This window comes from Harpia harpyja, chromosome 14 (assembly GCF_026419915.1).
Source record: "Harpia harpyja isolate bHarHar1 chromosome 14, bHarHar1 primary haplotype, whole genome shotgun sequence".
NCBI classification, from domain to species: domain Eukaryota; kingdom Metazoa; phylum Chordata; class Aves; order Accipitriformes; family Accipitridae; genus Harpia; species Harpia harpyja.
The window spans coordinates 8,219,185-8,233,653 of record NC_068953.1 but is presented as its reverse complement, the minus strand read 5'-3'; the positions used below and the strand labels follow the sequence as shown (position 1 = coordinate 8,233,653).

General features: G+C 44.3%; 1 protein-coding gene across 3 annotated transcripts in view; it reads right to left on the bottom strand.

Annotated features, from left to right (window-relative positions):
• The window catches only part of LLGL2 (LLGL scribble cell polarity complex component 2), a 33,790-nt gene extending 20,578 nt beyond the window's left edge, over positions 1-13,212 (bottom strand). Inside the window, exons 1-2 of one of the 3 annotated variants that reach the window (XM_052807340.1) lie at positions 13,103-13,212; positions 5,513-5,620 (exon numbers count right to left, since the gene is read on the bottom strand). In XM_052807340.1, the coding sequence (XP_052663300.1) occupies positions 5,513-5,587 (75 nt within the window). In that variant the 5' untranslated portion in view covers positions 5,588-5,620; positions 13,103-13,212. Of the gene's footprint in view, positions 1-5,512; positions 5,621-6,475; positions 6,494-13,102 lie in introns of those variants that run through there. The other 2 variants (XM_052807339.1, XM_052807338.1) reach the window with 2 other exon arrangements.
• Positions 13,213-14,469: the final 1,257 nt, after the last annotated feature.

Below are 14,469 nucleotides of genomic sequence, written 5' to 3'. Positions count from 1 at the left end.
TGCATTTACACACTATGGAATAATATTCTGCCATACTTACAGGATGCAACCGAGCTGCTTGTAAAATAGCTCAGTCAAGCTTTCAGAAGTGCTAATGTACAGCTATTATCATTGTTTAGACAAAACAAGTATGCATGAGCGTTCAACAACATATAGCCATGTAAAGAGGGATTTGTGTGCCCAAAGATTAATAGGGCTACTTCCTGGAAAACATCCTTATCCTTGCAGTCCCAGCTTCTGGAAAGTATGTTTTTCTAAGGCAAGCTGGTCAGCTACAGAATAGGAATTTGTTACAAAACAGCATGAGGACCACTCACGCAAAAAAGAATACTTGCACCTCACTCCCATCCTCGCTCCATCACGTCTTTGAGACAGAGCTACCACATCACTTGGCTTTATGGTTTATTCAAACTAAAAGTAACACCTGGACTTTCTTTCCTGCATAGTGATTTCCCAACTTAACCTCTTGCAGGAGAATCAAATAGAGCCAGTTTCATTTCTGCTGTCATGCCATTAGCCTGAGGTGCTGCTCCCAGCTGCTAAAGTAGTTTAATGTCCTTCTACTGTTCTGGTCAAAGACACAGGCATAGGAGGATATGGCTGACTCCATAGTATGCCAGATTGCTTCAGTTTTAGCCATTTGATCACAATTAATAAATTGTAAAAATAGACTTCCTACCTCTAAATCATCAGTTACCCCAGTCTGAGGTCCTATTAGGGGAAGATGAGACATTTTAGAAGATATAAAATTGGAAATATTGGAGCATTTCCCAAGTTTCTGTTTGCCAACTCGTAAGACTGGGCAAAGGAGTAGTTACTAATTTTTAACCTTTTATATGTAGTAAATTAAAGATTAGTACTACTGGCTCCAAGACCACTGAGTTTACTTCCCTTTATGATAACTTAATCTCCAGCCTTACTTATTTATATTTTAAGAAGGTAATTTAAGTTTGTATTATTAAAAATAAATTTAGAGAAGTCAATCTTTTTAATGTCACCCTTGGAGTTGTCACTAACCAACCTTTGCTTAGCTACACATATAAAATTTCCTAGAGGAGACTGTATGAAATTAGGAACTTATCTATGGACTCAGAATTGAAACAGGGCAGTTTTCTAATCCAGCACAGGCAAAGAGGATTTTCTCTGTACCATGATAGCTACTCAGACAACACAGAAAACCTTCCTAGTTGTCCAAGCTGTGGGAGTATGAAGCTATGGTATACAATTCTGGGAAGAAGATTCAAGGTAACATGTTATCTTAACAACAAATCAGACATTTAATTGAATCAGGTGTAACATGGGCAATAGACACCATTCCACTCTCCCCCAAAACAGAGTGAGGAACTTGTTAGGGAGATACCAGTGTAATTCCATTGTTAGTTTTAGTTTCAACTTGTTCACAGTCGCTGCACTGTCATGTCACCAGCACAAGTAGGTGCCATTTTCAATGAAACATCAATTAGAAACTGTTTATTCTGAGATGTCTTCCAGCCCAGAAGATAAGGCTTTATCCATAATTCTCATAATAGAAAGCCATGACTGATAAAATACTGTACTGCCTGTTAGGAAGCTGTCAATACTAGCCTTAATATTGGCCTAATTATATCTTGGCTTTGATGTGTTAATTTGTAAACACATTAGACAAGTCAATAAAAGCTTTAATTTTCAAGTACGAGACCTATGAACTGCATAACCGAGTGTGTACCATTCAGTAATAATAATAGGTGGGTAATTTTTTCTCAAAGTCTTCCTTCAACAGAAAATTTGAAGTACCCCCCCATCCCATAGACAAATTTGCAAAAGCCATAGTATCTATTACATCCAGGAGTAAACTGTTAATAATAGCAGGCCACTGCAGAAAAATAGTACCACATGCAGAAGCACAAGAAGAGAGTATCAGCAACAACCACAGCATGTTACACAACTGCCTATGCAGTAAAGTAAATGTACTAATGGTTTCTGATAGCTTTGAATCTTCAACCAAGACGCCCACAAGACATAACAAAGATAACTCTCCCTCCTATGTCATTCATTTGTTTCCACAGCCAGGCAAGAAAGGCATCAGGGTGGCTTTTTGGCTGCATTTGACACCACCAGGGCCAGGCATTCACATTCACTATACTGATTACCCAGATCTTTTTCTTGTACTTATTTACACCCAGTTAAATCACATCAAGTCAGCTTTTCGGCTGGCCTCCTTTCCTCCCCTCTCAGGCAGCTTTCATCAGCCAATCCTTTCACCTGCTCAGCAGGTAAACCCAGCAAGGGGGAGTGAGGGGGGGGCAGAAGGCAGGAGAGGTTACAATGGAGCCTTTCAGCAGAGCTGAAATAAGAAACTAGAGTGCCCACAATGTGCCCTCCTTCTCAAAAGGGCCTTTGTTTCTTTGAGGAAAGGTAGGAGCTTTCGTTTTCATTTTCCTCAGACCACAGATTTGTCAGACTCAGTAAAAGTAAGCCTGGTGTCAGCAGCATTAACTAACAGAAATGCTTCATGTCAGTCATATTTACTGCAGGAAAAATGCGGCCAAACTTAACAGTTGTTCTCAGCCCACACTAAAGCTGTGCAGGTGAAATCCAGTGCTGTCTTCCTTCTTTCATTTCTCTCCGCTTCTCCTCTCAGATTGTTTTATGACAAAGCAGAGACAAACCCAACCACAGGCAATACAAAACCTGTACCTCTGTTAATATGTCTTTTGAAAAAACAATGAAGACTGTATGTGTTAAATCTACTTTGCATAGACACTAATTCAGATTTAAGGTAAGCTATCCATCACACCCATTAGCAAAGGGTTAGGAAGACCGAAAAGAGGGGAAAAAACACAAAGCCATAAATTAAATGCAATGTTCCCAGTTTGGTAACATTCAGCTGTAAGACAGGCTGGTTCACCTGTGTGTTACCCATCATCTAGTCTGACAATGCCAGCCTGAACATGTTTGTTCTGCAGGGCTTGGACTGAGCCAAAGGCATCCAAATACTACTTCCAAAAGCAGGATAAACTTAAAGAAGTAGACTGCCAAGTCCACATACCTTATCCTTCATTCTATCCACTGAGCTAAAAACAGATTCTTGCAACAGGTACACACAAGTATGGGAAGTTCTTACTCATACAGAGAAACAGATATGCAAAGCTAAGTGACTAGCAGAATTTAGGAGGGTGTTTTTTGAAACAAACACAAGTTTGAGGACAGTTTGAAGAGCTACTCCAGTGGTCAACTGGACCACTGGAAGTGGACCACCTCTTCCCTGGAACAGAAATGCAAGAGGGAAACAGTAAAAAGATCACGTCCTATTTATACTTGAGGGAATAAATAAACAAACAAAAAATCCATCACCACCAATTAAAAAGACTTGTTAAATTGAAGTCCATTACTGGGTCAGCATGGCCAAATACATTCCACTATATTAACACTAAACTTGTGTGGCATCATGCATTCATATTCAACTTCAGTGTAAACAATAAAATGAGGGCAGGAATCCCCAGCACTTTTCAGGTACAGACCTTCCATTTAGTCACTACCTGCATCACACACGAAGAGGTGCAAATACACCATGCAATTTCTCTGATCAGCAACTTTATAGTCCCACAAAATATTTCCCAAGCAGGTTCTTAATGAGAAGTGTTTCAAAGACCTCAAATAGCAAGTGTTTAAAAACTTGCTTGCCAGCACTAATGTGCTTGCTTTACTAGCACATTAGACAAGGACAGTCTTGGCACAGAAAGTACTATGTTTCTTGGCTCCTAAAAGCCACAAACTTCAACAGGTCAGAATTAAGGTCTGACTTTCCCAGATCTTCCCAGTCTACCCAGCTGTGAGTAGATGTTTATTGTAATAAAGGGTGGCTTTCAAATGATCCATTATCTCCAGAAATACTGGAATGGGACACCCAAGACTTGGAAAAAAAAAAAAACCCTTCATGCAAGAAAAAAGTATAATGTAAAAGATTCTGGTATAACGTAATGGTATAATATTCATTCCCTTTCCGATTCTTGTTAGAAAAGAACAAGTTACTGTGGCTTAAAAGCACAAATGCATTTTGCAAGGCCTTTAATTACCAAGTTGTTAATGACAGTAAACCATTAGGAAGTGTCCAAAGTAGTCGCCTCCCTAGAAATAAGATGCAATATTTACCTTCAGGACTGAATCAAATGGAGTCACAAATCCTGATGTCAACTTCTAATGTATTTGGAAGTCTCCCTCTGCTGCAAAACCTAGTTCTTTCAACCCTGTTTTGCATCATCCAAATTAGTCTGTCTCTGGCAGGTAAAGTTTAGCCAAACATTCTCATAAGAGAAAGGCATATTCAAGGAACAGACACCCCTGAAATAGCAAAGGTTTTTCCAAGGTATGTACAATTTTATATGCTTTTAAACAATTCTGACCCATCCTTGGGATGTCTTTTCTGAAGCTGACATTGCATTCAGCTAAATGCAAGCAACTCAATGCTGGTCTTCATTTACTGAAATTTTTACTGCATCTGCACTAGCATTTCCTCATGGTAGCAAGCAGAAAATAGGCCTGAAGCACTGTTGAGTTCCTTTTGTCTCCCCAATGGGAGGGACGTATGCATGGAAATGGTGTGGTTTAGTACCAAATCACATTAAATCATTCATCTCAAATATCCCAAGTTCCACTTTAAGCATATATCTACACTAGAATTTAATGAATCAAGGAGTTTGTTTCCTAGGCTGACTTCATTTATCCATTATACTTTTCAGCAAAATTCCATTTAAACCTTGGAAATACAAAACATGCAAATATATTTCTGATACCCAATGAAGGTGTAAGTAGCCATTAGCCTAGCAATTAATTAATACTAGGCATTTACAAAGATGAAAGCACTGTGTTCCTGGGCAGTGCTCAAAAGAAAAATGCCCAGCATTGGTAGATAGCACAGCCATTGCCGTTTCCTCTTCAGAGGGAAGGAAAAAACTAGATACAGATTCAGACTAAGATAATAGCAAATTCATTATTAATGGCCATTGTGCTGCCTAGATGCTACTGCATTTCTATCACAGACTTCTAAATTCACATTTAAAAACAGAGGTATACTTACAAAACCAAAGTATAATCATGGACAAAGAACTCTGGCTTCAGCAGCATCACAGGCTGTGGCTTATGCATATCTTTAGAAAAATGTTTATTTTCATAGCAGTACTGTGAAGACTACCTATAACATAAGTAGTCACAGCACACAGCAGGAAAAACTACAGAACACTCAGAGTATATAAAAGCTGCTGCAAAGATCTCTTCCTTCAGCAAGTGCCACTCAATAGCGTGGCAATATCTTTTTTCTTAAAAAAGAAAGCCAGAGTTGAGAACATGCTCATGAGCTTAAAGAAAACTAGTCAGGGAAAAAGGACAGAATTGAGAAAGAGAACAAACCATCTCTCCTAAATTTAACTTTTCCACCCACATTCAAGTAGTTTTTCCTTTCCTTTACACTGCACAGTGGCTCAGGATAGATTTGCCTTGCACACATATGCCTTGAAACTTGAGGAAAGCACTGTACCTTGTTAAACTGGAAAAGGTCGCGTTTAAGCCTCTCTCTCACTGGATCATGTCCGGGTCTTAAGAACCTTCTCATCTTCCTTGCTGTAGTATCTTGGCACCAAAAATCCTAACAAAAAAAACCCAAACAAAGCCATATAAATGGAAGCAGCCTGAGAAGAGAAGCAAGCAGAAGTAGGTTATTTATTTTGGTTTAGCAGGTAACACAAATTAGCCAGAGCAGAATGAGACAATATAGCTATCGAGTAACTAAAACCTGATACCACCACAGAGTGGCATCTCTGGTGCAGGACTTACACAATACCATTTTCACATTGCTAAAGCAAACCAGTACAGATAAGCCAAGAGGATTTTAGAAGTGTTTTCACACTTGGCCATTTTGTGATCACTTCAGTTGACCTTATCCAAAGAAGCAGCAAGCAAAACTGCAGCATTGGTGTAAACATTTAGACAAACCCAATCTAAAGGCTAACTCCCAGGCTCACAGGCATTATTGACTAGTATCAGTTTTCACCCCAGGTAACCCTCCAGCTATTGAGCTAGAAAGAGAAAGAATCACATTTTGAGCTCGCTCCATGGGTACAGCAGAAAGGATGCTGTGCTGCCTGCAGGGTAGGTGCATTAATTATTAACTTGCTTTTGTAAAATATCAAGCCTAACTCCCTGCTCAAGGTGGGGGTAGGGGAAGGAAATCTTGCACCTGCAGTTCAACGTGCAGCTAGAAGCACAAGCCTTTCAATATATCTCGCTGCCTTGTCTCTCACAGCACCAGGAGGATCCGAGCAGGACTATTAGACCCGATTTGCAACCTTAGCAATCACCCTGTGGATACCAGGCTACAGCCTCATATTTCATACAGCTCAAGAGATTCTTTGTCACATCTCCCCTCTGCAGAGGTGCTAAGTGACACGTAAAACTCTGCCAAGTCAAGAGCAAAGGTTTGAATCGCATCCTGACAACTTACCTTGGCATAAATGCTCCTGCCTGCCCTGGCCATCTTTCACAAGCTCCAGTTTCCACTGTACAGACAGCTCAGCTGCTCTTGAAGCAGCTACTGGACATTCCAGTCAGTATTTTATTTTAATTTGTTAGACAGGAAATTATAGCAATTTACCAGCTACTCTGTACAGAACAGACATGCACAGTGGGGGCCAGAACGTCTGAGGTGCAATGAAGAATAAGTGTAGATATTCTATAGTAACCCATCATCAGAAGAGGTACATAACACACGTACAGCAAGGTGGGGAGCAGGGGGGAGAAAGCTAGTGTCACAAGGGAAAGAGAGGCACCAGAAGCACCAAAGGGACTGTCAAGTGAACAGAGGGCCTTGGGCCCTTGTTCAAACTGTGGGGCTGGAGGGTGATCGAGGGAAGAGAGCTTTCACAGCCTATCTGTATAGATGGGAGCAGCAAAGCTGGCAAACAAGGTGGCTATGTGTGTGCTCCAACAATGATGGTCTTTGGTTAATGACTTAAATCAGCCAGCCATTCCTGAGGAGCTTGAATTGTTTTTCAAATGGTTTCTAGCAAGGCCTTACCAGCTGTGAAGGACCAAAAAAAGGAAATGGTATTATAAACAGGATGCTCCATAGCCATATTTTGAGAAGTCCCTTTAGAAACTCCCTGAGCTAGAACTTGTACCTCTTTGTTGCATTACTCCCCTTTTATCTTTCCTGCTCACACTCCAAAATCTTCAGCCATCTAGGCAGTACTGTCTGGAGCTCACTAAGAGGACTGCAATGCAGTCCTGGTTCAGAGGACCAGAAGATCACACCAGCACCAAGAGCCTGAGTGACTTAGTCCCCACCTAGAATCAGTAGCATCTCCACTCACCACAGAGAAAAGTGGCTCTGAGCAGGCAGCTACAGGCACCTGTGTTCGTGAACCATGCCATCAGCACATGCAGGGGTGAAGAATATGCACAGAAACACATATAGCAGGGGACCCCAAAAGAGAGAGGAAGAATAAAAGTGTAGTTTACTTGGAAAGTATATCCTTCTACAATGATTTAGGTACTTCAACTGGAATTTCAAAAATTGTATCAGATCATAAGTCTTCTTTCACCAGACATTCCTGAGAGAAAGAGGACATATTTACACAAGGCTATATTTACTCTAAGTTAGCAAAAGTTACAGAGCAGTGACAAGCTGCTGTGCTATGCAAGGAGAGCATATCACACCCATGTATAACACAGTTTGCCCTTAGCCAGACAAGGAAAGGAAAGTGCCAAAGAGACGCACCCTTTCCCCCTGTCAATCAATACCCTGGACCTGTTAAACTAGGCAAACCCACAGAGAAACTCTACTAATTATCCTCCCCACTTTAGAAAAGAGACCTCCTCAGCTGTGACAGCAGAGACAAACTTGCTGTTACAAGCAAAGAGAAGAGTGGGCTTGATTTGAGAGAGACACAACTTTATATTTAACACTCTGCTAGAATGTTTTATCCTGAAATATTAATTGCATCTAGAAGCATTCTGTTTTAACCTGCTTATGCAAGAGATCTAGCATTCACACTCCAGCCCACAACAACTTGCTCAACTGGCTAAGGAGCCTAGTAGTTCAGAATCAAGCAGTAACTCACTTGAAGAAATGCCATCCTGGCAAGCTGATGTGTCCATTATGATCAGAGAAGGCATGCTACAAAAGTCATCTCTCATTGACTTGTATCAGGGTTTCATGCCTGACCAAAGAATTCCCGAGTGTCACAGTATGGGAGGAGATGAGAGAAAAAGCAGTTTTCAGCAAAGGCAAAGAAAGCACAGCGAAGAGAATGGCATCCACTGTAGCACAGGTTGTCCAAGAGGAATTATTATTACAAGTTTACAAGGCTCTTGTCAATGAGAAGAATTTTCTTTTTAGTACAATAAGCAAGTGCCTTTTCCAATTCTAGAAAAACCAAAAGATTCCATAATCTGTATAATCTTATCTTCCAGATGCACATTTACATATTAGCAGACCAGTTTCTCTCCCACACACCTTCAGTGTCTTACATAAAACTCCAATCCCATGTGCTCTGCAGTTATCTGCCAGTCAGCATTTACAACCATATGGTAACAGTTGTGGCTACCAGTAGCCAGAGAGGAATTCTCCAGTAGCCTCTGAAGCCATGCCAGGTCTGCATGTATCTAATGTTCTTATTTTCCAGGGAAACAATTCTTTAGGCTTTCAAAGATGAGCCTTTTACCAGAAACTATGTGCAACATTCTCTTCTTCTAAGATGCACTGAGGTCAGCTGTTTATAGGCAACAATAGCCCAAAGCTGAGTGAATCCCAGTTTTGCTCTTATTCAGTACATGAACACCTGACAGCAAAGCTCAGAGTGCCCTGTACATTGAGCTCCTGCTGATTTGTTAGCTGAATGCTTAGCTAAGTATGATGAGGTACCCTTTTTCACCTCATTTGATTAGATCCAGCCACAAAACAAAAGCTCTTCACTGTTCATATAGAAAGGCAATGAAAGCATGAGTTGCAAGATGATCCTGTTTCCAATCAAAGACTAAGGAGCAGTTAACATCGAAACCAGATTTCATTCTGGCTTCCTTGCTCAGCTCTGTTCATTTTAGATGTTGAGATTTATGGCAAGTACACATGCCACGTCTCACGACGGACCCATATTCAATAGAAGGCCAAATGCTTCTTCTTAGGAGAAGCATTAATTGTTACTCACTGCTGTGTGTTAGCAATCCCATCAGAGCTCCACGTTTTGCTTTGTCTTCATTGCTTTTGCATGCAGCAATGTGTCTCAATGCCCATGCACCACTTGCGGAGACACTCTGGATTTTCTCCAGGCATGGGCTGGGGGGAATTACCGTTTGTAGAAATTTGTTGCAGTTTTTGCTTATGTCCTCCCATGATAGTGGAATTTCCAGCCAAAAGTATAAGAGAACCAATGTTGTAAGTCCCAATCACACAAGTTAATCCAGTATTACAAGAAGAGGAAGCCCCGGTCAGAAGTTTTTACTACGTAGACAGTATTAAGTGTGGATACAGTCCCAAGTTAACCCCACAACAAAAACATACCCATAATGAGTTTATTTTGCTCACATAGGAGAGTTGCAAGGTACCATCTGTGTGCTGCCTAGGCAACCTTTACTCAACTTGAACAGGTTTTCAGTGGGATAAAGTCCAACAGCTTTCTTTTCAAAATGCCATCAAGTATCTCAAGAACTCTTAAATCTTGCCCTGCTTTAGGTCTCCTTTTCATTCCTTCCTCATCACCCCTTCCTGCTTACAGGTCCTTAGAACTTCTACCTATGCATCTGACAACACTTTATCAACCCCGCTAAAATAAAAGGGGCCTTATCAACAAGCTTTGTTTGAACTATAAGCAGTTAGTGCTCCTATAACAAACAGTCACTGCCATGGCCTTGTCTGAACTAGGTTTCCTCCCGCACCTAGAAGTTTGCCTTGTTCCTCTTACCAACACAGTCAGCAGCAACAGAACAGAGGCCAGATCAATTGCACAGGAAAAAGCTATTCCTTAGCACCAATGATCTCACAGCAACAAAAATTATCAAAGCATCATTTAAATACTAGTCTTATCAATTTTATCGATTACAGGAGCCATCAGACTCATTAAACATGACTCAGTGTGAAATTCCAAGTTTAAGAACACTTTTAGTTTGAAATTGATGAAACTTTTAGCTTGAAATAGCTAGGGGTACTAGCTATTCTTTAACTTGGCTGTCACTGTAAAGTTCATCTCTACAATCACACTTGGCTGTAACACACTATCAAGAGAGATACTCAAGAAGAAAGCAGAAGCCAAGCAGAACAGCTAGAGCAAGGGAAAGAACAGTTGCAGTACATGGAAAGCTTGGAAGCGTAAGATACTACCCCATTTTCCCAGGATAAAGCTTCACTGGGAAGTTGCTCTAACAACAGTAATCTCACAGTTTAACAAGACCATTCAGAGATCTCCCTTACACAACACAACTGCTGATCAACAGCTAGCCCCCCAGCACTCGCAGTTCTATAGAGTGTTCAGATGCACCTTGCACACAGTCATCAGGCACTAGCAGAGAGGTAAACCAAAAGATCCTCCTATAAAAATGAACAACAGACTGCGTCAACACTACATGCAGGTGACCACCCTCCCAAAACACAGAAAATAATAAATGAAAGATCAGAGATAGATTCCCCAAGAAGTCTTGGAAAATAATTGAAAATCAATCACACAAATCAGGCAAGTTTAGGTACTTTCACAGCTTTGTGCTTGGAGTTACCAGGGACGGCCCACTTGCAATGAATTTACTAATTGTGCAAGCCTTGTGTGTCATTATGACTCCTATTGTGTTCTCCTTGTCATGGGAGCATGACAACATGAAGTTTCAAAACGCTACAGCAGAACAGAGTCTTTGCACTGAACAACATTATTGCACATGATGCAAAACTCTTTGTACGCTTCTACTAGGAAGCATGATTCAAATGGAAGAGTGGCTTGTAACTTTGGAACAGCATTTTACACCAAACATAGTGGGTCAATGGAATAAACCACAAAAGCATTTGCTTCTTAAAGCAACACAAAGAGATCCAGCTAGAAGAAACTTTTAGATGAGCATTGGAGTTTCCATAGAATTTCTGCACAGAAATCAAACTTTAAGCTATCACCAGTCCCTCCTTTGATAAACTGTTTTAAAGAAAGGTCAGGCTACTAGCAGCATCACATACTTTTATTGTCACGTACTAACTGTGTTACGTTATCTATGTTTAAAACCTCTTACCGTTTAACATCACTCAAGCCTCTGTGTCAACCAAGAAAAAAAAGCCACACCTCTTCCATAAGCAATGCCCAGTAATAATCACATTACTGTACCAAAAAGCCACTAGAAGATATAGGACTCTCAACTGGTTTAACTCCCCCAATAATTTTCTTCAGTCAGTAGTGACAGCAGATGCAATTTGTTCAAAACCAAATATAAGACGTTCCTCAGCACCATCCTGTGAAGATGTTTGAGAACCCTTCTCCCTTTTCAATACCGTAAACTAAATGGAGCCCCTCAAACGGCTACAAGCAGCACTGAGGAAAATTAGGGACTACTCACTACTTGCACAGGTCATCCTCATCCCCTCTGTGGGCCAGGCTGTCTTTACAAGGAACGTGTCAGGATGCACAGAGAAACCTTGGGACGTACCACCGCTTTGCATTCCGCTTGCCAGAAGCGCCAGCTTCCCAAATCAAAGCTAAAATCACCAGGCAGCTGCTTTGGGCATACAGCTTCACCTGGGACTTGGTAAAGCAAGATATTCCAGTTGACTGAAGTGCTCTCAGATGACTACAAAGAGCAGCATTCCCCATCAAGTAACACATTACAACGGACAACTTTTGCTTCTATTATCTCAGCGAAGCTATCCTATCCTCCTTCCTGTCACTATCCTCACACAAGCGTAAAGCTTTGTGCCACTACACTGCAGAAACACAGACCCAGAAGTCTACTTCAACTGCTTTGCACCATTAACAACACTAAATATAAACACACACAACTTTCTCCAAAGCCAAGGTTAGCCTCACCTTCAGGAGAGATGTCAGTAACCAGCTTGTTCCCATGCCACAACTGCAGGGCAACCTGAGAGAAAGGCTAAACAACTTGTTTCACCTGCTCGTTGCCTGTTAGAAGTAACATGCTCCCTCACCCATCAATCTCTTACAACTTCGGGGAGGAAAAAAAAACAACCAAACAGTAACATGATATATTTAATATGGGCAGGGATTTGAAGGAAGGAAAAATAAAATGCTAACACAGCGTCCCCAAGGAGACATCGCAATTCTTATTAATCACATCTGCTTCGAGCCAGTTGTAGCAGATGGAGACCTAGAAGGCCAGGTTGCAGGCAGGGACACCTCCCACGACAGGACGAGGCAGAAGCAGTCCGAGGGGCCGCTCCGGGACGGCTCCCGAGAGGCCGCGGCTCTTGCAGGAGCCTCCATGACGGGGCCGTTCCCAGCAGCCCCCCGAGACGGCTCAGAGCCCCGGGAGCGGCCCCGGCCCGGACCCACTCCCGCCGAGGGCTAAAGCAGGAAGTTATGGAGCAGGCGGCCGCTGCCGCGACCTCCGCCGGAAAAATCCCAGGATGTAAAGCTGCCCTGGGATACCCCCCAGCTACACGCTCCGGCCAGAACAAACACAGTACACCAAACTTGATAAGCCAAAAAAAAAGAAAAAAGCAAACAAAAAAAACCGGGCAAACCCAACCCCTCAACGCCAGTGCTTGAAGTTTTATGGGCGAGCCAAGCCCGGTGTCCCGGGGTGCGCTGGGGCAGGGGGGGCTTCAGGAGTGGGCAGCCCCAATGCGTCCGGGCCGGTGCCGGCAGCCGGGCTCGGGGAGGCAGGCGAAGTGGACCCCCCTCCCGTGGGCGGGGGGACCGGCGAGCACCTGCCAGCCCCGCCGGAGGGTTCCGGGAGCAAGCTGCAAAACCCAGGAGGAGCGGGCAGGGTCGGGTGCCGCCCCGGCCCGCAGCAGCGAGCCCTGCCGGGGCCGCGCTGGCCGGACCCCCCCCCCGCTACGCGAGAACCCCCCTCCCCAAAGCCTACCCCGCCAGGCCGGCCCCTGTCCTGCAGCCCCCGCGGAGCCCCAGCGAGCCACGCTCACCTGCGGGGCCTGGAGCCGGGCCGCCCCGGCCTCGCTCCGCTCCGCGCCCGCTGCCCGCTGCCCGCTCCCCCCTCGCCTGCGCGGCGGTCGGCGGCGGCAGCGGCCTCCCTCCCTGGGCACCTCAGGGAGGGGTGCGGCGGGGCGGGGCCTCGCATGCAAACCGCCCCCATGGGCGGAGCCCCACAGATGCACACCGCCCTCCCGGGGCGGGGCCTCGCGTGCAAACCGCCCCCACGGGCGGAGCCCCACAGATGCACACCGCCCTCCTGGGGCGGGGCCTCGCATGCAAATTAAGTTCAGCCGCTGCCTCCGCTCCCTTTCATCCGGCGCGGTCATGAATAATTCAACGCTCCGCTCGCTCGGAGCCAATCAGAAAGCGGCCACCGCCATACGGGCGGCCGCGCTGCCTGGCTCGGGGAAAGCGCGCCGCCGCGTCCCCCCACCCCGAGAGACCCGGACACCGAGCACCGGCCGAGACCAGGGGCAGCGGGCCGGGAGAGCCGGCTCCCATGCCGTGTCAGGCCCCCTCCTCCCGGCTCCGTTCATCCCCCAGCCCCGCGAGGGACAGGGACCTAGCGCGAAGCGGAGGGAAGGTGCCAACCTTCCCGCAAAAGAGATGGAAAGGCTTAATAGAAAGTTGAAGCCTTAGTTGGAAAGAGCTACACAACTGCCGCTATCTTGCTAGCTGCAAGCACACAAGCTACACAACTGCTCGGCTGCAAACAGCCTGTGTCCTACTGCAGGGAACAACAGCTGGGCGAGGAATCGGTAGTTATGTGGAGCGCAATGGCAGTCCAAGGTCTGCCAACCTCTCTGCATCCATGCAAAAGCTTGAAATTACCTCTGACAAGGGGCCAGTAACAGTCAATGTTTCAGCCAAGCTTCCAAAAGTGATGTTTTTCAAATAAAATACTCATTTCTGTCATCTTCTTGCAACATCCAGCCAATCCACATCACAGGCCAAAATCAAGCAGTGGTATCAGTCTGCATCATAATCCCATCCTGGTAAAGGCACTGTCAGATGTTGTGGTGCTGAGCAAGGCAGCCACAGTTTCTCAATCCTCCCTGCAGTGGTTATTAAATTGTAATTGTTTTGTGCTGAATCAGGGAGTCTCTGCCCCAGCGAAACTCACTGGGTGGCTCTTGTAGAGTTCATCGATACAATTCCACCTTGGCATAAGCAGATGAGACTGAAATCAACAGGAGTTTGACCTAATTCCAGGACAAACGTGAGCCCTGTGGGTCAGACTGGAGTTCTTCTGGCTGCACCTGTTCTTAGAAACTCTCTTCCCACTGCCTTTAATCTGCAAAACAGTCTGGGAGAATGCTGAGGGCACAGACTGGAGCTGCCAACAACCCTGGCGTTT